Raw genomic sequence first — 24827 nt, forward strand, 5'->3', positions numbered from 1 at the left:
GCCAATCATTTTCATTGTTTTTCAAGTGTTTCTTTTTATTTTCTATCTTCGAGAAACAAATTATGTCTGCCTCCCTTCAATGAGTATTTTTTTCTCTACTGGCCCCTAAGCGTGAGGGCGCCTTCGGTGGGGCTCTACACTCCACTCTATCTTCCGCCTACTTATCTTCAATCTACTTCCTGTTCAACCCGCTAAGCCCCAAGTCTAAACCCACTTGTCAACCGCCTTGCACATCAAACTGTATACACGGAAGGAGACGCACTTCCGGCCTTGGCATGTCGGGATTGTTCCGCCAATGCAATCAGCGCTGACTGAAAGGCCCTTGACATTTGCATTGTTCTCGTCCGGGACTTTAATCGGACCTTAACTCCTTCTCTGTCGATCTTTCTCACTCTCTATCCCGTTCTGTCCATCAGGGTTTGTCTCCCGTCCCGGAGAGGTTTTTCTTTGTCTTTCTCTCTGATGTTTCTGTGGGATTTTTTTTGGGATTTTTTTTTTTTTGATTTATCATTTATGTATCTTTTTATCGTGTAATCTACATTGTATTTACTTTCTTTTCTCTATCATAGTCTGTCTCCCATTTTAATAGATTATTTTTAATGTTTCTGGATGTTTCTTTAAAGACATAGATTGATAGTTATTTTTTTTCTCTTTTTTCCCTCTAATCTGGTTTTTTTTTTGTTCTAATAGATAATTATTTGTTTCTTGCTGATCTGGTTTGAATTTTTTTTTTTTTTTTACTCTTTGTTTTATTCGGTGTGTCGTGTTTCTTCGGTCTCATTCTGTTCCAGTCTATTCATCGTCTCATCGTTCCAGTCTATTCATCAGTCTTTGTTTCCAATTTGTAATATCTATCAGTTTTTATTCTCAATGAGAATAGCCGCTATCAGTTTTGTGTTGTCTGTCTGTCGGTCCATTCGTTCGTCCGTCACGTTTAGATAGCCAAAAACTAGAAAAGATATTGAAAATGTATTATCGTGAAATTTAGATCTTGCACGCTCCGGTGCAAAGGTTACCTTTTATCTTCTGAAAATGAACAGTTTTGTTTTTAAAAATAATATTCAAGCAGTTTTTTTTTTTCAGAAAAAAATACAACTTTTTAAAATAAAAACTTCAGGGGATGTAGTTCTTTAAATATAATCATTCTAATGTTGAATTGAATGTAGCCAATTTTCTCGCTTAAGTTTCAGAATTACGAATGAAAATGTGAGACAAATTTCTTAAACACATCTATCTATCTATCTATCTATCTATCTATCTATCTATCTATCTATCTATCTATCTATCTATCTATCTATCTATAGTATCTATCTATCTATCTATCTATCTATCTATCTATCTATCTATCTATCTTGCAGTTTGCCAAAAATAACTGCAATCTCTTAAAATATATATACATTTGAACTGTACATAAAATTTCATGCGCCAGTTACACATACATTTATATTAAACGTAGTGTATGTCCTTAACGTTCACCTAAACTATTAACATTATTGAAACTTTTTGCCAGCTGCTTTGGGGTATTATTGCAGGTCCGGCCTTAGGCATAAGCAAACTAGGCTGCCCTTGGGACTCACTCTGATATGTGGGGGCCTCGCTCAGGACTCAAAGAATTATTTTTTTAGAGAAAAAATTGAATTGCGTAACATGGATCATATGTCGAATGAAGAAAAACTCTATGTCTCTATTTCTCTATGTCTCTGTGTCTCTATGTTTCTATGTCTCTGTGTCTCTGTGTCTCTATGTCTCTGTGTCTCTGTGTCTCTATGTCTCTGTGTCTCTATGTCTCTATGTCTGTGTGTCTCTGTGTCTCTATGTCTCTATGTCTCTATGTATCTGTGTCTCTGTGTCTCTATGTCTCTATGTCTCTATGTCTCTATGTCTCTGTGTCTCTGTGTCTCTGTGTCTCTATGTCTCTATGTCTCTATATCTCTATGAATCTATGTCTCTGTGTCTCTGTGTCTTTGTGTCTCTGTGTCTCTATGTCTCTGTGTCTCTATGTCTCTGTGTCTCTATGTCTATGTGTCTCTGTGTCTCTATGTATCTATGTCTCTGTGTCTCTGTGTCTCTATGTCTCTGTGTCTCTATGTCTCTGTGTCTCTGTGTATCTGTGTCTCTATGTCTCTATGTCTCTGTGTCTCTGTGTCTCTGTGTCTCTGTGTTTTGTGTCTATGTCTCTATGTCTCTATGTCTCTCTGTCTCTCTGTCTCTATGTCTCTATGTCTCTATGTCTCTGTGTCTCTGTGTCTCTATGTCTCTATGTCTCTATGTCTCTGTGTCTCTGTGTCTCTATTTCTCTATGTCTCTGTGTCTCTATGTCTCTATGTCTCTATGTCTCTATGTCTCTGTGTCTCTGTGTCTCTATGTCTCTATGTCTCTATGTCTCTGTGTCTCTGTGTCTCTATGTCTTTATGTCTCTGTGTCTCTATGTCTCTGTGTCTCTGTGTCTATATGTCTCTATGTCTGTATGTCTGTATATCTCTGTGTCTCTGTGTCTCTATGTCTCTATGTCTGTATATCTGTATGTCTCAGTGTCTCTGTGTCTCTGTATCTCTATGTCTCTATGTCTCTATGTCTCTATGTCTCTATGTCTGTATGTCTGTATGTCTCTGTGTCTATGTGTCTCTATGTCTCTGTGTCTCTATGTCCCTATGTCTCTATGGCTATATGTCTCTATGTCTCTATGTCTCTATGTCTCTATGTCTCTGTGTCTCTATGTCTCTATGTCTCTATGTCTCTGTGTCTCTATGTCTCTATGTCTCTGTGTCTCTATGTCTCTATGTCTCTGTGTCTCTATGTCTCTATGTCTCTATGTCTCTATGTCTGTTTGTCTGTATGTCTGTATGTCTCTGTGTCTCTGTGTCTCTATGTCTCTATGTCTCTATGTCTCTATGTCTCTATGTCTCTATGTCTGTATGTCTCTGTGTCTCTGTGTCTCTGTGTCTCTATGTCTCTGTGTCTCTGTGTCTCTATGTCTGTATGTCTCTGTGTCTCTGTGTCTCTGTGTCTCTGTGTCTCTATGTCTGTATGTCTCTGTGTCTCTGTGTCTCTATGTCTCTATGTCTCTATGTCTCTGTGTCTCTATGTCTCTTTTTCTCTGTGTCTCTATGTCTCTGTGTCTCTATGTCTCTGTGTCTTTGTGTCTCTATGTCTCTATGTCTCTATGTCTCTATGTCTCTGTGTCTCTATGTCTCTGTGTCTCTATGTCTCTATGTCTCTATGTCTCTGTGTCTCTGTGTCTCTGTGTCTCTATGTCTCTGTGTCTCTATGTCTCTATGTCTCTATGTCTCTGTGTCTCTATGTCTCTATGTCTCTATGTCTCTATGGCTATATGTCTCTATGTCTCTATGTCTCTGTGTCTCTATGTTTCTATGTCTCTATGTCTCTGTGTCTCTATGTCTCTATGTCTCTATGTCTCTGTGTCTCTGTGTCTCTATGTCTCTATGTCTCTATGTCTCTGTGTCTCTATGTCTCTATGTCTCTGTGTCTCTGTGTCTCTATGTCTGTATGTCTGTATGTCTGTATGTCTCTGTGTCTCTGTGTCTCTATGTCTCTATGTCTGTATGTCTGTATATCTCTGTGTCTCTGTGTCTCTATGTCTCTATGTCTCTGTGTCTCTGTGTCTCTATGTCTCTATGTCTGTATGTCTGTATATCTCTGTGTCTCTGTGTCTCTATGTCTCTATGTTTGTTATCTGTATGTCTCAGTGTCTCTGTGTCTCTGTATCTCTATGTCTCTATGTCTCTATGTCTCGATGTCTGTATGTCTGTATGTCTCTGTGTCTATGTGTCTCTATGTCTCTATGTCTCTATGTCTCTATGTCTGGATGTCTCTGTGTCTCTATGTCCCTATGTCTCTATGGCTATATGTCTCTATGTCTCTATGTGTCTATGTCTCTATGTCTCTGTGTCTCTATGTCTCTATGTCTCTGTGTCTCTATGTCTCTATGTCTCTGTGTCTCTATGTCTCTATGTCTCTGTGTCTCTATGTCTCTATGTCTCTATGTCTCTATGTCTCTATGTCTGTTTGTCTGTATGTCTGTATGTCTCTGTGTCTCTGTGTCTCTATGTCTCTATGTCTCTATGTCTGTATGTCTGTATGTCTCTGTGTCTCTGTGTCTCTGTGTCTCTATGTCTCTGTGTCTCTGTGTCTCTATGTCTGTATGTCTCTGTGTCTCTGTGTCTCTGTGTCTCTGTGTCTCTGTGTCTCTATGTCTGTATGTCTCTGTATCTCTGTGTCTCTATGTCTCTGTGTCTCTATGTCTCTTTTTCTCTGTGTCTCTATGTCTCTGTGTCTTTGTGTCTCTATGTCTCTATGTCTGTATGTCTCTGTGTCTCTGTGTCTCTATGTCTCTATGTCTCTATGTCTCTGTGTCTCTATGTCTCTGTGTCTCTATGTCTCTATGTCTCTATGTCTCTATGTCTCTATGTCTCTGTGTCTCTATGTCTCTATGTCTCTATGGCTATATGTCTCTATGTCTCTATGTCTCTGTGTCTCTATGTTTCTATGTCTCTATGTCTCTGTGTCTCTATGTCTCTATGTCTCTATGTCTCTGTGTCTCTGTGTCTCTATGTCTCTATGTCTCTATGTCTCTGTGTCTCTATGTCTCTATGTCTCTGTGTCTCTGTGTCTCTGTGTCTCTATGTCTGTATGTCTGTATGTCTGTATGTCTCTGTGTCTCTGTGTCTCTATGTCTCTATGTCTCTATGTCTGTATGTCTCAGTGTCTCTGTGTCTCTGTATCTCTATGTCTCTATGTCTCTGTGTCTGGATGTCTCTGTGTCTCTATGTCCCTATGTCTCTATGGCTATATGTCTCTATGTCTCTATGTCTCTATGTCTCTATGTCTCTATGTCTCTGTGTCTCTATGTCTCTATGTCTCTGTGTCTCTATGTCGCTGTGTCTCTATGTCTCTATGTCTCTATGTCTCTGTGTCTCTATGTCTCTATGTCTCTATGTCTGTATGTCTGTATGTCTGTATGTCTGTATGTCTCTGTGTCTCTGTGTCTGTATGTCTGTATGTCTCTATGTCTCTATGTCTCTATGTCTGTATGTCTCTGTGTCTCTGTGTCTCTATGTCTCTGTGTCTCTGTGTCTCTGTGTCTCTATGTCTGTATGTCTCTGTGTCTCTGTGTCTCTGTGTCTGTATGTCTGTATGTCTCTGTGTCTCTGTGTCTCTGTGTCTCTATGTCTCTGTGTCTCTGTGTCTCTATGTCTCTATGTCTCTGTGTCTCTATGTCTCTATGTCTCTGTGTCTCTATGTCTCTGTGTCTCTATGTCTCTATGTCTCTATGTCTCTATGTCTCTGTGTCTCTATGTCTCTATGTCTCTATGTCTCTATGTCTCTGTGTCTCTATGTCTCTGTGTCTCTGTGTCTCTGTGTCTCTATGTCTCTATGTCTCTGTGTCTCTATGTCTCTGTGTCTCTATGTCTCTGTGTCTCTATGTCTCTATGTCTCTATGTCTCTGTGTCTCTGTGTCTCTATGTCTCTATGTCTCTATGTCTCTATGTCTCTGTGTCTCTATGTCTCTGTGTCTCTATGTCTCTGTGTCTCTATGTCTCTATGTCTCTGTGTCTCTGTGTCTCTGTGTCTCTATGTCTCTGTGTCTCTATGTCTCTATGTCTCTGTGTCTCTGTGTCTCTGTGTCTCTGTGTCTCTATGTCTCTGTGTCTCTATGTCTCTGTGTCTCTATGTCTCTATGTCTCTATATCTCTATGTCTCTATGTCTTCAAGCCTCTACTATGTATGACTCAAAGTTTATTCGCAAATGTTTAGATCTATTTGTTAGGCTACATAAATTATAAGACCATTGCTTTTTCTTTTTTGTGTAATGTCGAAACGTTATTTCCAGCCTGATTAGGAATCATCCATAACTCATATTATTGCTAAATTCGCAATTTGAATTTAACTTATTTGTTGATTTAGATATAGATACAGGTCGGTTTATAATTTTTGCCCATTTTTCAGTCTTAAGTTTTTTGTTTTTCTATTTCATTAGGGGCCACCCTATTGGCTCAGTCTAGCTCCTGCAGTTTCCTAAAGCCGGCCCATGATTATTAGTCTTAGTGTATTGATTCGTGATCTCCAATCATGACAGTTTTGTTTGCCATTGAATGAGTCCTGGATCTTAAAATGGGTCAGTAACGTATCTGCTGCTTTTGATCTCTCCCCAGGTCATCATGTTCACATTCATCCACTTTGATCTGGGCAAGAAGCAACCCAATCCATGCGGTCAAGTGAGCGACCGCTTGCGCATCTCGGAAGTGACGCCCCAGGGCGAGTTCCGGTTCTGCGCCAGTCCTCCCATGACAACGTACATCAGCAAGACGAACGTGGCCACCTTCAACTTCGTTACCAACGGCAACGCGGACGCCCAGGGATTCAAAGTGGTCTTCAAGGGAGGTGAGTGCGCCAAGCTTACTTCGAGATGACGTCATTTGAGGGGGGATGATTTCACATGACAGTTGTTTGCCCCTGCAGGCTACTCTCTTGACGATATCGACAGTGTCGTTTTGGTAAAAGGGGCGTAAACACGTCAGTTTACTCCCCTTTAGCTATGAAAGTTACTGTTTATAGAACTATTCAGAAGCGACTAAACTCTTGACTTCTAGAAATCAAAGGTGAATAGGTAATATCAAAATAAATGACCTATGTATTAAAGTAAATATGCACTTTTTTGCAAAGCTTGTATCAATTCATTCATGTCAACTCACACTGTCTGTCTGGTACACTTTTTGAGCATGATATTACTCACATACTCTTTCTCGGAAGGAGACTCATTACACACACAATATTAGTAATGTACCTAATAAGCATGAATGAATAAACAAAATATAACTATTTTAGTTCATTAATTATTGGTAAATAATAATTTTGATTGCTGATACATTAATCAATAAAAAGTTAACGTATTAGTTCATCAATTAGCGGTAATTAATTAATTTTGTTTTAAATTAAAAAAAACTAACTTATTCATGCTCTACTTAGAAATAAGGCTGAAAATTCGTGGTTCTTCCCCTTATATTACCTTATATGTTTTGACCTATTAGTAACTCTAACGGAGACGTCCAATTTTTCGCTACTAAATAGGGCTAGAAGAGGTTTTATGTATAGGGATGTGACTAGCGCGTTCATGAACGATTGGCTATTTATAGATAAACATGTACAGTTTTATTGGTTGAAGCTCGGAGCTAGACCCTAAATCTATCAATCAGTTAGTTTCCAAGCTATTGAACGCACTAACTCTAGGCTGAGAATCATGTTTCTGACGCAGGGAAATATATAGCGTCATAGAAACGTCACCCAATACGATTTCTTTATATAGAGACATAGAAAAAAATGTTAAAATATATATCTCATTATATACGAATATATATCAACATAGAAATATATATATAGAGAGAGATATAAAGAGAGCGAGATAGAGATGAAGAAAAAGAAAGACAATGATAGGTAAAGATGAATAGAAAAAGGGATGAGAGAGACATAGAGAGAGAGAGAGAGAGAGAGAAAGTGTGTCCGAGAGAAAGAGAAAGATAAGACAGGGGTGGAAAGAGAGAGAGAGAGAAAAAAAAAAGGGTAAAGAGACAGAAAAAAAATGGGAGAGAGAATGACAGTAAAAAACAAAAAGAGAAATAGAGAGATGGACATAGAGCAAGAGCAAGAGAAAAGAAGTTATGAACAAAGAGGAATGCACAGAGAAAGAGAGAAAGATGACAAAGATAGAGAGAGGAAGAAAGAGACAAAAAAAAAACAAAGAAAAAGAGAGAGAGAGAGAGAAAGATAAGAAAGAGAGAGAGCGATGAAAAGAGAGGAAGAAGAAAGGACACCGAGAAGAAGAAGGACAAGATTGAGTAATCATGATGACGATGCAGGTTCTATTTCACTCGCCCTCCCCTCCCCCAGTTACGACTTAGACGCTAAACCTTTTTTTTTTTTAAGGTAAAGTTTCAAAATAAACATTTAGGCCAATTTAAATAACTATTTTGTATCTCATTACGATTACCTGCTGACATTGTATAAGATCTAGCTAACTAGACACTATTGACGTCCAGACTCTAGATATGGTCGTCTTGCATTCACAGACTGGCCGTGTCGCGCTGTGTTGAGATCAGATCGTGGAGAGATTGCCTCCCCGCAGTGGCCGGAGCAATACCCACTTGGACTCAACTGCGTCTGGACAATACAGGTAACCTGACCCACACTTATCACTTTCTCCTTCTGTTTGTCCGTGTCTTGGCTTCTTCCTGTCTCTTTTGGTCTCTTATTCTGGTTTGAAAAATATATTAAAAAATCTAATTATCTGCCCATTGTTTTCTAAGAATAGTTATCTCCCCTTACATTTTTTCCCCGGTGAAAAACGTTGTTACCTCCAGGTAATGCCGGCTAAGGAAATAATTGTTTAGCTATAATGAGTTTTTAATGGTGTGGGAAGATGCCCTTTACATCTAATTTGTCTTCTTTGTCTTCAATAGAAAATTCTCTTCGTTCGAAGTCGCATTCGAGAATCAAAGGCTAGGCTCAACTTTCTGAAGAACTGGTCAAGAATCTTGTTTCCAGAATTAGAAATCCATTTATTTACAATCACTTTACACATAGTTTTAAACTTAGCGCAGTTATAGTGTGCTGAATACAATATGTTTGTATTGCTACCTTACTTAAACCCCTTCATACGTGTTGGAGTTTGGACCCCCAACAATAGCTTTCCTCTATCCCTGTACTGAGCCATCATTTAGCCTTCTGCTTCCAAATTAAAGTTTTCTTTGTTGACTTTCTTTGGCAAAAGAGTTCCCAGGGTGGGTTTGCTAGCCTAGTTTTGACTTGGTGTTATGGAGTGTGTGTGTGTGTGTGTGTGTGTGTGTGTTCTCTATGGTGACGGTGGGAAGAGGTTAGCGATTGGTTCGGAATGATGCAAGATAGGTGGCACTGTCGTCATTTGGTCTTAGTTAGGGGAGATGACTCCAGAACTTGAGACTGATAGGACTGATATATTATTACTGAAGTCTAATACATTTATTTGATCTCAGATCAACTTGATTTTGTCTATATTTCAATATAAGTTATATTTAGTATTGTTCACAAGGAAGTTATTTAGGTCATTTCAAGTTTTATGAGTTAAGATATAATACGCCTACAACGGTTTAGTTGTTTACCAGCAGCTCTGGTGCTACAAGTCAACGACCGGTAGAGTTGTCCATATGTCCTTTCTAGTGTAATTATGTTTCATTTACAGCACATATATCATACTTTAGATACACGTTTCTTCTATAACAGAGTCTTGTCTTATTATAAGAATCTTCTGTTATTAAATCAGGTAGAATGTCTCAAAAGTGATTGGTTCCTTAGTGAATGTCTTGAAGCATATATTTGTATTTAAAGATCTGTTGTAAGAAAGCCTTCACCTTCACCTATCCCTTAGTCAGTTGGGGCACCACACAAGACTTGTCGACCGCCTTTCTCCATTCCTGTCTTTTGCCTTAGATAGAACCTATTTCAGCAGCAGGCCCATCCATTCTTTTATGCTGTCTTCCCAACGTTTTCTCTTTCTACCTCTTTTTCTTTTCCTGATACTGTTCCCTGAAGGAAGGTCTTTTTTTTTTTTGCTCTGAAGGCCTTGTAATATGGCCATAAAGTTTTAGTTTACGTGTTGTTGTTGTTTTGTACACAAGTTAACAGGCCATCCTGGGGTCCAATTGTTAGAGTAACTCTGTCTCTAATCTCTGCGTTTGTGAAAACCTTCTTAGAGGCATATTAAGATATGGAATAATGTTCCCCTTGGATTATGTTCCACTTGCGTATGGTCAAGTGCGATAGGGTCTACGAGGATAAAGTTCACTTGAATAATGATCACTACGGTAAAGTCAAATGGGATAATAATTTTCATTAGGATAATGTCTACCGGGATAGGGTTCACTACAGGGGCGTAACTAGGGATTTGGGGGCCCGGGGGGATTGACCTCTTTGGGGGCCCCTTACATTTTGACATTCGACATATGACATGGGATAATGTACGCAAAAATATATACGCCCCAAATCCAATTGGTTCAGTATATCAGTAAACTTAACAAAAAGTAATCATCAAGACTCTTTTAATGAATAATACCTTTATTTATTAGTTAAATAATGCACAAGTGACAAATCTAAATTGATATCGCTTCACGTCGTGCATTCTGTGCAGCAAAGACATCTATAACATCAACTACATCGATACTTTCTAGTATTTTTGACTTCACTGACATTAAAGCCATGATAAGCCTTTCTTGTGTCATTGTGCTCCTGAGATAGCTTTTGATGATTTGAGCTTTGAGAATGATCTCTCACATGACGTAATGGAAGTGGCCTGAGTTAGCGGTATTCGGAGGAGGTTGAAAAGTTTGAGCACACGTAATTACCATATGAAGCCTGTTTCCTCAATATGTCTATTGGTGATTGTATTACTAGTTTGTTGATGAAAAGTGCTCGTGCATCAATGACATCATTGAAAAAGCGATTTGCCATTTATTTCATCATACAAACAGGAAAAGTAGCACAGTTTGTCATAAGCGGGTCTTCATCTAACAGGTGTCTTGGTTCAAGAAGAAACCCAAAGGTATCCATTTTCTTTCCAACCTTTGAAATCTGCTCTTCATCTCCATATGAAATCTGTCCAGCACTTCTGTCGCAACACGTTTGAATTGCAGTTCTATTGACAGTCCTACTTCCCATCAAGTCTTTTCTTTCTTCTGGTTGTTTTGATTACAGGGAGTCCATAGTATTCACTACCTTCTTTTGCTTTTTCGATGGATTGGTTTTTTGTCAGTTTCTCATCATTTTGCAGAAAGCATGAAAGGGTACTAATTTCTTTAGCAGCTTCCCGTATATGCAGTCCAGACTTTTGTAGTTTCTTCTGAACTATATTAATTGGGCGCAAGAGCTTTGACCAGAATTCAAGATAGGCAAAAAATTCTTAATTTTCCACTGCATGAAGAAGATTATGTGCTAATATTATATGGTTTTACGTCATTGTTGGTTGTTTATGTTTTGTGCGCAAGAAAAAGGATTCAGAGCATACAAAAGTGGGAAAGATCCATATCTCGTTATGCTCCAGTATAGAAATACTCCGATAAGTGGACTGCCGTATTCACCATCACAACTGCTGACGAGTAGAAGACTCAGGGAATCATTCCAACTGATCCCAAACTATTGAAACCATCGGTAGCTGAAAATGCAGAGACATTACTCAACGAACGACAGATGAAAAGCAAAGTGAAATACAATGCAAAAGCAAGACTAAAGACTAAAGCAAAAGATTATTCTGTCGGAGAGTTCGTCTAGGTCAAACATGGCAGAAAGCAGTTGTCATAAAAAAACATTCAGCACCCAGATCTTACATCGTAAAGACAAACGGAAAAACATACAGAAGAAATCAACGCTTTTTGAATAAGAGTTTCGATGAAGACATCTGTGAGTACTATGATACCGATGGAGACAATGAACTGCAAACTGTTGGAACAAACGAAACAGTTATAGACCAACGTCTAGAGAACTTGTTGTGCCAGTCAAGACAACCAGAAGTGGACGAATTGTTAAAGTTCCTAGTAGACAGGGCCGGCCTTAGGCCACTGCAGCCTATGCGGTGGCGGTGGGCCCCGCGCTTTCATAGGACCCGCGCTAATTCTAAGTGTACATTATTAAATTAAACCATTATAATGTATATAAAATAACAGGGTTTTCGCGACCTCCTGATTTTCCAGGGCCTTCAGGAAATCTCATGAAAGGCAAAATATACGATAAAGTCCTGAACTTTTTTTTGAATTTATTCAAATCTCCTGAAGAATAGACGAAATTGAAATTTTGGGGTGCTATAAATAAAAAGTGGCATTGCGAGCTTTCATTTGATAAAAATTTATTGCAAAGACGAAAGTAGGCCTATTTTCTAATTCAAAAAAAATAATTTTGACATTATGCTTATCCCTACCCAGACTAGGCCCCGTGCGATCCGTTTCGCATAGGGCCCCGCAAATGCTAAGGCCGGACCTACTAGTAGATATCACTCTTAAGAACTTTAAAAGGAAGGGTGAGATAATAACTTCAAAAGGAATGATGTGCTAATATTATATGATATTACGTCATTGTTTGTTGTTTATGTTTTGTGCGAAAGCAAAAGGATTAGATGGAAATAAAAAGAGAGTTTCCATTGGATTGAGGAAAGATGAATAGAGGGGTAATAACTCGAGTGTGAAGTTTAATTCAGAAATTTTAGACGTCAAACCCGAATAATGGACTATTCTAGCATTATTAAGAATAACTTTTGGATTTGTTATACTCGATTCTGTAAATTTTGCTTCAAGGTTAATTAGTGTAGCCATAAAATACTCGCCATTTAGATCTATTATTAGCAAAGGTAACAAAATACCTGGAATTCGCTGTATATCATGCAGTTTTATTCGTGGCAACAAAGTTTAAAATGTAAAACTAACTTAAAAAAAAACTTTGATCTCTGTGGGAAAAAAATATTTTTAAAATGTCAACAAAGTCAACGTACTGATAGACCTAGATCTAGGTTTAGTCTTTGTGATAAATTTAATCCATAAATGTTGAAAAAAAAAAGACACTCGTTGACACTATTAGTCAATAAAATATATTAATTTATGTATTTACAATAAATTTCGGACACCCGTTTGGGGGCCCCACCTCCTAGGGGGCCCGGGGGGATTTTAAAATTCTCCCCCCCCCATCCCCCCCCTTAGTTACGCCACTGGTTCACTAGGATAATGTCTACTGGGATATTGCTCACTTGAATAATTTCCCCTGCGATAATAATCACTGGGGTAATGCCCCATGGGATAACGTTAAATGATAATTCATTATCATATTTCAATAAAGATCTAGCTATATAAAGATATATAATTTCTTTCATTCAGGATATCGTGGGGAGTGTGAAGAGTAGTTCAATGCCTGGTTCCAACTGTTGCATTATATGTTTGATGTCTACTTAATGAATATGAAATCAAGCATAAAAAATAAATTCCGAAATGTCATTACAAATGTCAATTGTGTTTATTGTCTATTTTGCCTTTTTTTTTTGTACAAAGCTTCTATCAACTCACTCCAGGTCTGTCTGTCTGTCTGTTACGAATGCTGAACATTTTTTTATTATCTTCCACTTCATATTCTCGGATCTAGTTGAAACTTTGCAAAAAGCACTCAATTGTCCCTAGCAAATCTTGAATCCATCAAAATATTAAAAATTAACCAATTTATCTGAATTAACCAATGGTAATTCATTAACTTTGTTTTACATACAAAAGGTAAATAAATCTTACATAATTAAGAGACATACTTGTTAATCTCAAGTTCTTTCCCACGTATAAGCTTTTTTCTTTAAATAGCAATTTTCATATAGTGCTTGTCTTATACAACTTAAAATAATTTTTTCCCCCTGGAGTTTGTTTCGACAATTTGTCTTGAAGGAATAAGAGAAAACCAAATGTCCGAATTGAAGCTATTCTTGGCTCTTACATTATCACCTCTTGTTTTGTTTGTTTCTCCTAGGCTCCTGTAGGTGCGAAAATCACTTTGAAGTTTACAACCATTGACCTGGACAGTCAATCTTATGGTGGTTGCACTGACCAGCACGATTACATAGATGTGTACGATGGACCCTCAGCTATCAACAGAGTAGCCAGGTAGGTCACTACGGAAATGTCGTCATAGATCATAGTATGTGTTTGAACTCTCTTTCTCTCTCTCTTTCTCTCTCTCTCTTTCTCTCTCTCTTTCTCTCTCTCTCTCTTTCTCTTCTCTTTCTCTCTCTTTCTCTCTCTCTCTTTCTCTCTCTCTTTCTCTTTCTTTCTCTCTTTCTTTCTATCTCTCTTTCTCTCTTTCTATCTCTCTTTCTCTTTCTATCTCTCTTTCTCATTCTCTTCCAACTCTCTCTCCTCGTGTTTCTTTGTGTCTCCCCCTCTCTCTCCTTATATCTCTTTCTCCCCATCTGTCTCTCCTTCTCTCTTTCTCTCTCCCCATTCTATGCTATCACTATATGATTCTCTTCTATATTTAGGTACTGCGCACACGAGACTCCCGCACCAATACTCTCCACTGGCAACGCTCTTCTGGTCACCTTCAAAACCGACGGCTACGTCCAGCGCACTGGCTTCCACTCCAGCTACGACTTCATCCTGCCGCCAGCCGTGGACCCCACCACCACCACGACCACCACGACCCGCCAGCCACGCTACGACATGGACGAAGCCGAGGACGACGATCAATCGGAACGACTCAGCGCCAAGTTCATCGAGCCGAAGTCGGATCGGGAAAGCTCGGAAATGAACGTGACATTCTTGGCTGACTCCATCTTTAATTTCGGTAAGTAGGTCATTGACAGACTCTGGAGAGTATTTTCGGAGTAAAAATTGCGGAGGATGTTGGTGTTGTGACAGCGAAGATTCTGTTCGATAGAAATTTTCTATTGAAATCAAACGGTGGCGCAATACATCTGGCGTGACGTTTTAAAATGCTTGAGTGGGTGTTTGTGTGTGTTGTGACAGTGTGTGTGTGTTTGTGTGATATCAATCTACATCTTCGGTCTCAGTGTAACTCACACGGTAAAGCCTCTATATTTTTAAATTTATTTTATTTATTGTGAACTTTTACTAGTGACGTCCCTCTAAATGAAACAAAATTTTCAACGTCTCAATCGCAGTCTAAGTGCAAGCTTCCCCAGTCGGGTCATAGGCGGAGTCCCAGCTTCAAGCGTTTCTCTGCATCAACTATTCCTAATAGTAAAAGAAAAGTGCGCTTATCAATAACCTTAATGAGGGCTAGGACGGGCCAATACTGAATTGCTTTTAGGCACGTGTACAGCTGCTGAGATTTATTATGAGCTTCCTCGCTAGATCATCCTCAAGCTCAACAAGACGTTTGCTAGTAGCAGGTTTGTTTTACACGAAATACTACAAGACTGAGGAAGACAATCGGTAGAAATTTGTTGATGTGAGAAAGACGGATAAAATCACGCTGTAGGTGATACAATAAAATGTTTTCGTTTTTTTTTCTTGTCATCACTTGTTATTTAAATGTTGCTTTTATTAAAAGCTTATACCGAATTCAATCTGTCTATCTGTCTGATACAATCTCTGTGCAAATTTTTTCCCATACTCTTACTCAGATCGGAGGCGCAGTGGCTGAGCGGTAAAGTGCTTGGCTTCCAAACCTGAGTCCCAGGTTCGAATCCTGGAGAAGACTGGGATTTTTAATTTCGGTATCCTCAGGCGTCAGAAGTCCACCCAGCTCTAATGGGTACCTGACAAAAGTTGGGGAACAGTAAAGGCGGTTTGTCGTTTATGCTGACCACATGACACCCTCGTTAACCGTAGGCCACAGAAACAGATGACCTCTACATCATCTGCCCCATAGACCACAAGGTCTGAAAGGGGGAACTTGAATTTACTTTCTCGGATCAAGTTGAAACTTTACACAATTTCATCGTACCTAGCAAAACACGAATCATTAAAAGATTTTAAAAAAATATTTGTCAATTAATTAGTGGTGATTAATTATTTGAATTTATAGCAAAAAAGGAAATAAATCCTACATTATTCAGAGATATGGTTATAAATGTGGAATTGAGTAAGCTAAAAGCGTGCAGATGTGCTGAATTAAACAATTCGTACAAATATTTTCTAATCGAACAGATTTATTATCACAAATTTAATTGCATGACTGACCCAAACTAATTGATACAACTACACTTAATTCAAGCTTTGTTTGTTGTTGTTTTTTAAATTATTTTCATTTTTTTCTTGTTTCAAATTAAATTTTTGATTCTTTGCACTTAGGTATCGAAGGAGGCGGTTACATCCAGCCCAAACAGCAAGTGGAGAGTGACGACAGCAACTTCTCCACCGATGCCTATATCACGATACTATGGATTGTACTGGTATCGTTGCTCGTGATTACTATCGTACTTACTCTGGTCCTGGTGGTCGTCTGCAAATACAACAGGTAAAGTGAATAGAGTGATCTAACCAGGGCCCTAATCAAGGCAGAGCAGGTGGGCTACAACCCCGAAGTATCCACAAAAAAGGGGCCTCCCTAAAAGAGATCTTAAAAGTCATCCATGGTCTCCCACAAACTCAAATTAAAAAAAAAAAATTTTTTTTTTGGACAAAAATTGCATATTAAATAATTTTAACTTTTTTTAAAGTAGTAAAATTAGATACAATTTACAAGTACTCTTTTTTCTTTCTCCTAAAATATAGCTTGCTATCAGATATCAGTATTTTTATTGATAAGTGAAATTTTATTAAAGCTTTCAAAAAAGTGTGAGGGGTATCAACAAATGTCTGGGGCCTCCACATACTGAAATCCTGGATATCCCCCCCCCCCCCGCCACAGTGATTTTGTTTTCAGCATGCACTGAAGTCCTCTCTAATTCCATTTTCATTTCTGGGGTCTTTAGTCTTTATCCTAAACAAGATATACGTTTTAATCATTTTTACAAAGCTTATATCAACTCACTCTGTCTGTCTGGTACAAAGGTTGTACACTTTATTTCTCCCACACCCATTCTTGGATCAAGTTGAAACTTCGCACAATTTTTCATGGGCATAGATAAGACAGGAAACAAGAAAAATAAATTAACAAATTAGTAAAATAATCAATGGTAATTATTTTTTTGTTTGTTTGATACCAACAAGGGAAAGTAGTCCTTCAGTATTCACATATACTGCTAAGTATGTAAGGTTTGGTCCCCTTAAATAATTGTACATTTTATTTCTGCAACACCCGTTCTTTAAGGAAGTCGAGACTTAAAACGATTATGTAAAAAAAACATGAAAAATAATAATAAATTAGTTAATTAATTATTAGAAATTAATTTTTGTGTTTGATATTAAAAAGGGGAAATAGCTTCTACATTATTGAGAGATAGAGTTCTAAGTGCGGAGTTGTTACCCGTAGATAAGATTTTGTTGTTGTTGTTCGTTTGTCTACACGTTTACATATGTCCATCTTCTCTTCTCTTACATCTTACAGAAGCCGCACAGAGAAGAGGAAGGCAATAGAGAAGTACACATACAACAAAGAAGAGAGCTTATCACTCTACGAAAAAGAAAGGTAACATTTGTTTTCCATGACAACGGGTCACATGGGGCAGAGCTGTGTCTGCGTCATGTCAATGCGTTGGTTCTGTTTTTTTTTTTTAATAGTTCTAAGGTTTTTTTAATCGCTGCTTGATATATCAATGTAGATCTAGACACATAATAATACATTAGTACGATTGGATAAATATTTATCGCAACTTTCATGCTGATAGCATGCTCAGTGCACTAGGGCCGGGGTCGGCAACCTGCGGCTCGCGAGCCACATGCGGCTCTTTGAATGTGAAGCTGCGGCTCTTATTAGTTCCATACGCAAATATTATTTATTTTATCGAATTTTTTTTTCAAATAGCCACTTGTACTCGCTTTTCACCAAACCCCTATCCCATTACACACGTCCTCACTGTTGATAAGTCCGTCGGAAGCTCTCGGCAGTCGTCGGATGTTTCTATGTAGGTTTTAATTCGCTTTCGACGCAAGACGAATTAGCATCTTCACCATGTGCTTTGGCTGTGACGAATAGTTTGTTGTTTCAAGTAAATGAGTTATTATCTTCTAAAAGCTAGAAGCAATGTACAAGTAATGCAAATATGGCTAGCTTTGCGGTACCACTAGAAATTGCGCAAAAATGCTAATTATTTATAGATGGTGAGTATGTCAAAGACTGCTTCAGACATGCATCTGAAGAACTGATTTATGATTTCAAAAACAAACCAGAAATTTTGAAAAAAAAAAAGATTTGCCCTATCCGCTAAAACAGAACAAGATAGAATAGCTCAATTGTCTTCAAATGTAACATATTTGCAGATGAAGATATTCCAACTTTCTTTTGTCTTATCACTTGATATAGATGAGTCTGGCAACATAAAGATACAGCAAAAGTTGTCCATTTTGTCAGGTATATGTCAGGTATATGTCTTCCCAAAGGTCCAAAAGAAGAACTCTAGGATTGCTACCGCTCTCGTTACAAACTAGAGAAGAAGATATAGATTAAGATCGATTTAAATAAAATCGTTTCAATAACAACTGATGAAGCAAAATAAACAGTGAAATTCCTACGTTTCACTGCATAATACACCAAGAAGCGCTCTGTGCCCAAACATTTTAGGCCGAAATAGTTCAGGTCATAGATTTGGTAATGAAGATTGTTAACAGCATGTTGTCAAAAGCAACCGTGGTCAGTTCAAAGACTTCTTAAAGGAAGTGGAGACTCAGTATCCCTACCTCCTTCTTTCCAATAAAGTACGAGGGCTTTTCTAAGATTGAAACGTTTTGCTTTGTGCTTGAATGAAAGAAATACATTCCTAAATGATAAAGGCATTAATCACCCTGAATTGGAGGAAGACAAAATTTTTTCTATATGGTGGATATAACATCGAAATTAAACGAGCTGAACCTTAAGCTGCAAGGAAAGCCGATGCTTTGGTAGAAGAATTGTTTTGTTTTGAAGAAAAAGCTTTCAAAGAAATGTCGCGAGTTAATGAGTTGAATAGTCTTCCCGACTGCTACAGTCAGGTAAAGAAGTTGGCATTTGGAGTGCTGACTATCTTTGGATCGACTTATTCGTGTGAGCAATCGTTCTCTTGTATGAATAGAATTAAAAGTAAAGTAAGAAGCGAACATCAAATGAAAATTTAGAGTCGTGTTTGAAACTCAAAACAAATTATGAGCCAATGTATCCAAACTTTCTAAAACTTCGCAAAGTCATCGCCCCAATTAAATTGGTTTTGCTCAATTGTTTGTTAGTTAAGTACAAATTAGTGTTGTAAATAGATATTTAGCTGCTTTAGTTAATTAGCTAATAATTCAATATAGTATCTAATTTTTTGTGAAAAACACAATATATATATATATATAGGAATAAAAAGTTTTAAAAGAGTGTGTGAGTACTATTTATTGTTGGCAAAAAAAAATGTGGCTCTTTAAAAACTTAAAAATTTTGTAAATTCTATGTAAATTCTAATTTTTGGCTCTTCCGACTCAAAAGGTTGCCGACCCCTGCACTTGGGTCCAATCACTTTTGTGGACCAGACAGGGGGGAGGGGGGTAGCTGAGAGAAGGTTGCCGTGCTGCCTTTTCAAAAACAATTTTTTTTTTTAAAAGTTGCTTGAGACTGAATTTGAACTCGAGGTCTGGAGCCTCTATGATGGAAGGCCGACATGTTTGCCACTGAGCTATTCTAGTACTTTTACAAACAGAAGACTTTAACGTCAAAAAAAAGTTTTAGCGAACGAACTAGTTTCTACACAACATTTATCTCAGTACATTTCCTACATAAAACACAATTAATTAAATACCACTAACTGAATAACTAAAGGGTTAATTTTTTTTATTTATTAATGTGATTTCATCGACAATAAATAATTGTGCGAAGTTTCAACTTGATTCGAGAATGAGGAATGACATGTAACAGCTTCCACCCAGACAGACAGACAGAGTGACTTGATATAAGCTTTGTAAAAAGAGTGCAGTTCTAATAAAGTGGAGCCTGACTGAAGTGTGATAAACATTCGAGGCATAAGTAGGGCACATATGCCCATGTTGCGGAACAGTTTAGGTCATGAATATATATATATATCAGAACGATGTTTTTTTTACAGAAATTTAATTTTTTTGTTTACATGAGAAAGACAGGTAGATTGGCCCGGAGGGGTATTGTAATATCCTCTGAAAGGTAACGTTTGGGGTCGTACTGGCTGTTGATCAGTGTTTCCAAAACTCTGTTTCGCTTAGCCCTAGTGTTCCGCGAGAAGGTGTTCCGCGAGGCCTGAGAAGGTGTTCCGCGAGGCCTGAGAAGGTGTTCCGCGAGGCCTGAGAAGGTGCTCCGCGAGGCCTGAGAAGGTGTTCCGCGAGGCCTGAGAAGGTGTTCCGCGAGGCCTAAGAAGATGTTCCGCGAGGCCTGAGAAGGTGTTCCGCGAGGCCTGAGAAGGTGTTCCGCGAGGCCTGAGAAGATGTTCCGCGAGGCCTGAGAAGGTGTTCCGCGAGGCCTGAGAAGATGTTCCGCGAGGCCTGAGAAGGTGTTCCGCGAGGCCTGAGAAGGTGCTCCGCGAGGCCTGAGAAGGTGTTCCGCGAGGCCTGAGAAGGTGTTCCGCGAGGCCTGAGAAGATGTTCCGCGAGGCCTGAGAAGATGTTCCGCGAGGCCTGAGAAGGTGTTCCGCGAGGCCTGAGAAGATGTTCCGCGAGGCCTGAGAAGATGTTCCGCGAGGCCTGAGAAGGTGTTCCGCGAGCTACTAGAATAATTATCTAATAGGCCGCCGCGTGAATCAACCTCTCTAAAAAATAAAAGTAAGCAAAGTGTTCCGTAAACTACTCAGAATGTGCGAAGTGTTCCGTTAAGGGAAAAAGGTTGAGAACCACTGCTGTAGACGATTATCGAGAAACAGGTTGAAAGAGAAATTATTTTAACATAGATACAAAATGTCTTCTCAATTCCCCTTTCAGACCTTGTGATCTATAGGGTAGATGATGTAAAGGTCATCTGTTTATGTGACCCAGAGGGTGTCATGTGGCCAGAACAATGACCAACCTTTACTTTTCATGTCTCGCCCCTTTCGAAAAGAGAGGGCTGGTTGGTTGGGGGGGGGGGGCTGTATCCATAATGAGCGCCTCATGAATGACTGGGGGGGGGGGCAGTGCAGTGGTAATTAAAATACTGACAAAGGATACACTGCTGTGAATGGATGACTTGAGGAATAGATTGTCTTATAGTTGACAACGTTTGTGCATGACTTTATGTGATTTCATTGATTTTTCGGTCAATGTAGAAATAAGTTGAATGATATAGAAAAGTCAATTGACATGAGTAGTGAGCCTATTTAGATACGTATCTTTTCTTTTTTCTGCAGCACATCACCTAAAGTTTATGAAGATGACTTTGACTCTATCAGGTATTTATCTAAGTATATCTTTGAAGCATAATCAAATACTCCAATCTGAAAAATAAACTAAAAAAAACGTATCTGTATTCAGTTCAAGAATCAAAAGAAGGGGTGATCCTTCATGCTCAATGACATTGAAAAAATAAAATTATCATTGATAATGCCCTTTTCATGCCCGTTACTGTTAACCGTTGACTATTCCCGTATGGTTAGACATCTCTGAGTAATATATCTGAATTAATACCAAATCTCGAAAACAATGCAGTTCAGAATTATATGGAAGAGGAGAGCGTTAAGGATTATCATTTTTTTTATTGCTATTATAAACATCTCTGAGTTAACAATATAGGCGTTCATAGCGTTATATTAAACAAAATATATAATAAATACTTTTAAAAAATATATACTTATCTAATGGAAAAACCTCCACATATATAGCTATAATCTCTATAATGTAGAATTAATGTCCTTTGTCGGTATCCAACAAAATAGCTAATTACCAGTAATTAATTGAGATATGGTTATTTTTTTTTATTGATTCCTGTATTGTCTTCGCCAATTAATAATTGTGCAAAGTTTCAACTTGATCCGAGAATGGATCTGTGAGAAGTAACGTTTTCAAACGTTTTACCAGACAGACAGACTCACAGACAGAGTGAGTTGATGATAATTTTTGTAAAGTATTAAGCCACGGTGGTATAAAAACTATCAGCAGTTTTGGATCCAAATTTACGAAGCGTAATATAAACCTTAGTTTCTTAAGAAGATTTCAATCTGTACATTCATTTCACTTTTATTCTACTTTCAGGGCGTTTCCAACAGAGACGGATATATCATTTTCTAACCCACTCTATCGAGGCTGCCACACGGCGCCCCCAAGACGCAGTGAGATTACCTTAATCTCCGCCTGCGACGCCCTCTCGGACAGTGGGTGCAGCAGTAGTAACAACAGCACTGGTCAAGGCAGCACAGCACTGCTAACCAGTCCATGTTAAGGTCAAGTAATGGCCTAAAGACTAGACCAAGACTGTTTTGTAAAGACAACTAACGCTACAGCTGATGTGTATAAAGTAAATACATTTTCTTAACACTGTTGATCAAGCTCGATTAACGCCTGACTCATTTCAATGGATCTAAAAATGTTCAACAAATACCTGGCCCAAGCAGTGGATCTAAATATGTTCAATAACTGGGTGGCCTAAACAATGGATCTAAAAATGCTGAACAATAGCCTAGCCTTAGCAGTGAATATAAATAAGTTCATCAAATGCCTGGCCTAATCAGTGGATCTCAAAATGTTCAACAAACGCCTGGCCCAAGCAGTCGATCTAACTATGTTCAATAACTGAGTGGCCTAAGCTGTGAATATGAATATGTTCATTGAATGCCTGGCCAAAAAGCAGAGCATCTAAAAGTGTTTAGCCAATGCATGGTGTAAGCAATGGATCTAACTATATTCAATAAATGCCTGCCCCAATCAGTGAATCTAAACATGTTCGGAAAATGCCCGGCTCACATCGTTGAAGCCAAAATGGATTGCACACCGTAGAATTGATTATATTGGAATGTTCATTTACCACAAGATAGGCTTTGCCTCTGTGGTTCATTCTTGTATTTTCCTGAAGCAGAAACACCAATTTACTGACTCATAGTCTCTTAATTCCGAAAATAGGATGACAAACTCGATTTTTCTTGCCAAGAAGCAGGAGGAACATGCAAAAGGTGATTCAATTTAAATATTAGTGTGATTATATTGCAGTAATTAATATTTTTTTAAAAGTCATTGTCGATTTAAATATAAAATGTGGCTAGTGAGTTTTCTAAAGAAGAAAAGAGAATGGATCCCACGTTACAAACATAGTTATTAGTGAAGATCAATTAAGATGTTACACGTGATGAGAAAATAACTGCACACAACCATTCCCCATTGTGTATGCCGCTTCCAGTAGCTCTATGTCAAGCAAAAGGGATTCTTGTATGCGAAAGTCAGAAAATTTCAAAAGTATCCGCACATAAAGAAGGAAGAAAGGGTTAAACGGAATTCTAAACTTGTTATGATAGATTCTAAGTGCTAGATCCTAGGTGTTAGGTGCTAGTTGCTGCTATGTGTATTGAGAGCCAGACAAACTAAACGACTTACTGTGAAAACAACTACTATACCTTTTACTACATGAAGTAGTCGGATCAAAGTTCATATGCAGCAATGGCTGACACTCACCAATCAGCAGACGAAGAGCAGGGGGCATGTCCAAAATGTTTGACTTTTACCTGATTGACTAGTTTACATGGAGTTGTACATAGGAAGGCGTTCTTAAAAGGGGGGATGTCAACTCTAAGAGGTATACAGATACCCTCTAGAGACACACAGATACCCTCTAGAGACATACAGATACCCTCTAGAGACACACAGATACCCTCTAGAGACACACAGATACCCTCTAGAGACATACAGATACCCTCTAGAGACATACAGATACCCTCTAGAGACACACAGATACCCTCTAGAGACATACAGATACCCTCTAGAGACACACAGATACCCTCTAGAGACACACAGATACCCTCTAGAGAAAGAGACACACAGATACCCTCTAGAGACACACAGATACCCTCTAGAGACACACAGATACCCTCTAGAGACAGATACACACAGATACCCTCTAGAGACACACAGATACCCTCTAGAGACACACAGATACATTGTAGAGACACACAGATACCCTCTAGAGACACACAGATACCCTCTAGAGACACACAGATACCCTCTAGAGAAAGAGACACACAGATACCCTCTAGAGACACACAGATACCCTCTAGAGACACACAGATACCCTCTAGAGACACACAGATACCCTCTAGAGACACACAGATACCCTCTAGAGACACACAGATACCCTCTAGAGACACACAGATACCCTCTAGAGACACACAGATACCCTCTAGAGAAAGAGACACACAGATACCCTCTAGAGACACACAGATACCCTCTAGAGACACACAGATACATTGTAGAGACACACAGATACCCTCTAGAGACACACAGATACCCTCTAGAGACACACAGATACCCTCTAGAGAAAGAGACACACAGATACCCTCTAGAGACACACAGATACCCTCTAGAGACACACAGATACCCTCTAGAGACACACAGATACCCTCTAGAGACACACAGATACATTGTAGAGACACACAGATACCCTCTAGAGACACACAGATACCCTCTAGAGACACACAGATACCCTCTAGAGAAAGAGACACACAGATACCCTCTAGAGACACACAGATACCCTAGAGACACACAGATACCCTCTAGAGACACACAGATACCCTCTAGAGACACACAGATACCCTCTAGAGCTCTCTCAAGAAATGCAACATCGAAACAAAAATGACTTGGAAGAACTATTCTGGAATCGATCAAAGTGTGGTGCCGTTGGTATTGTTCTAAGCTTTAAAATACAAAGAAAACCGACATCAAGACAACAATCTAGGAAACTTAGAGCTGAAAGAGACAAGGCAGCAAGAGGAGCAACGTTCTCGTGTCCTGAAGGTTATCGACTTTTCAGACCCGAACCCTTCTATTTACGTTTAGGCATTTAAACGAGCTTCAGCATTGAGGAGAGCTGTCTGGTTCAAACCCCAAAAGCAACAATGTTATCAACATGAGCCATAATGACTTCTATTTCCTTCGATGGCTGCCTGCTCGTGAGGTAGGCCTATTCGCTCTGTACTTTTGTCTCGATGGTCATGGGTTCAAACCCTGCCTACCGCAATCTCCAGCCGTCCTGCTGGATTTCTGGGATTTTCGGCTAAAATGTAAAAATTTTCATTTCTTAAGGAACCGCTAAAAAAGTACAATCCACTT

The 24827-nt window shown here is 38.8% G+C and overlaps 1 protein-coding gene across 3 annotated transcripts in view; it reads left to right on the forward strand.

Annotated features, from left to right (window-relative positions):
• The window catches only part of LOC106056355 (uncharacterized), a 167840-nt gene extending 144462 nt beyond the window's left edge, over positions 1-23378 (forward strand). For 2 of the 3 annotated variants that reach the window (XM_056042494.1, XM_056042493.1), the window contains 8 exons: positions 6174-6402; positions 8085-8188; positions 13534-13667; positions 14042-14346; positions 15819-15984; positions 17017-17097; positions 20927-20968; positions 21768-23378. In XM_056042494.1, the coding sequence (XP_055898469.1) occupies positions 6174-6402; positions 8085-8188; positions 13534-13667; positions 14042-14346; positions 15819-15984; positions 17017-17097; positions 20927-20968; positions 21768-21954 (1248 nt within the window). In that variant the 3' untranslated portion in view covers positions 21955-23378. Of the gene's footprint in view, positions 1-6173; positions 6403-8084; positions 8189-13533; positions 13668-14041; positions 14347-15818; positions 15989-17016; positions 17098-20926; positions 20969-21767 lie in introns of those variants that run through there. The other variant, XM_056042495.1, reaches the window with a different exon arrangement.
• Positions 23379-24827: the final 1449 nt, after the last annotated feature.

The sequence above is a fragment of the Biomphalaria glabrata genome, chromosome 9 (genome assembly GCF_947242115.1).
Source record: "Biomphalaria glabrata chromosome 9, xgBioGlab47.1, whole genome shotgun sequence".
Taxonomy (NCBI): Eukaryota; Metazoa; Mollusca; class Gastropoda; family Planorbidae; genus Biomphalaria; species Biomphalaria glabrata.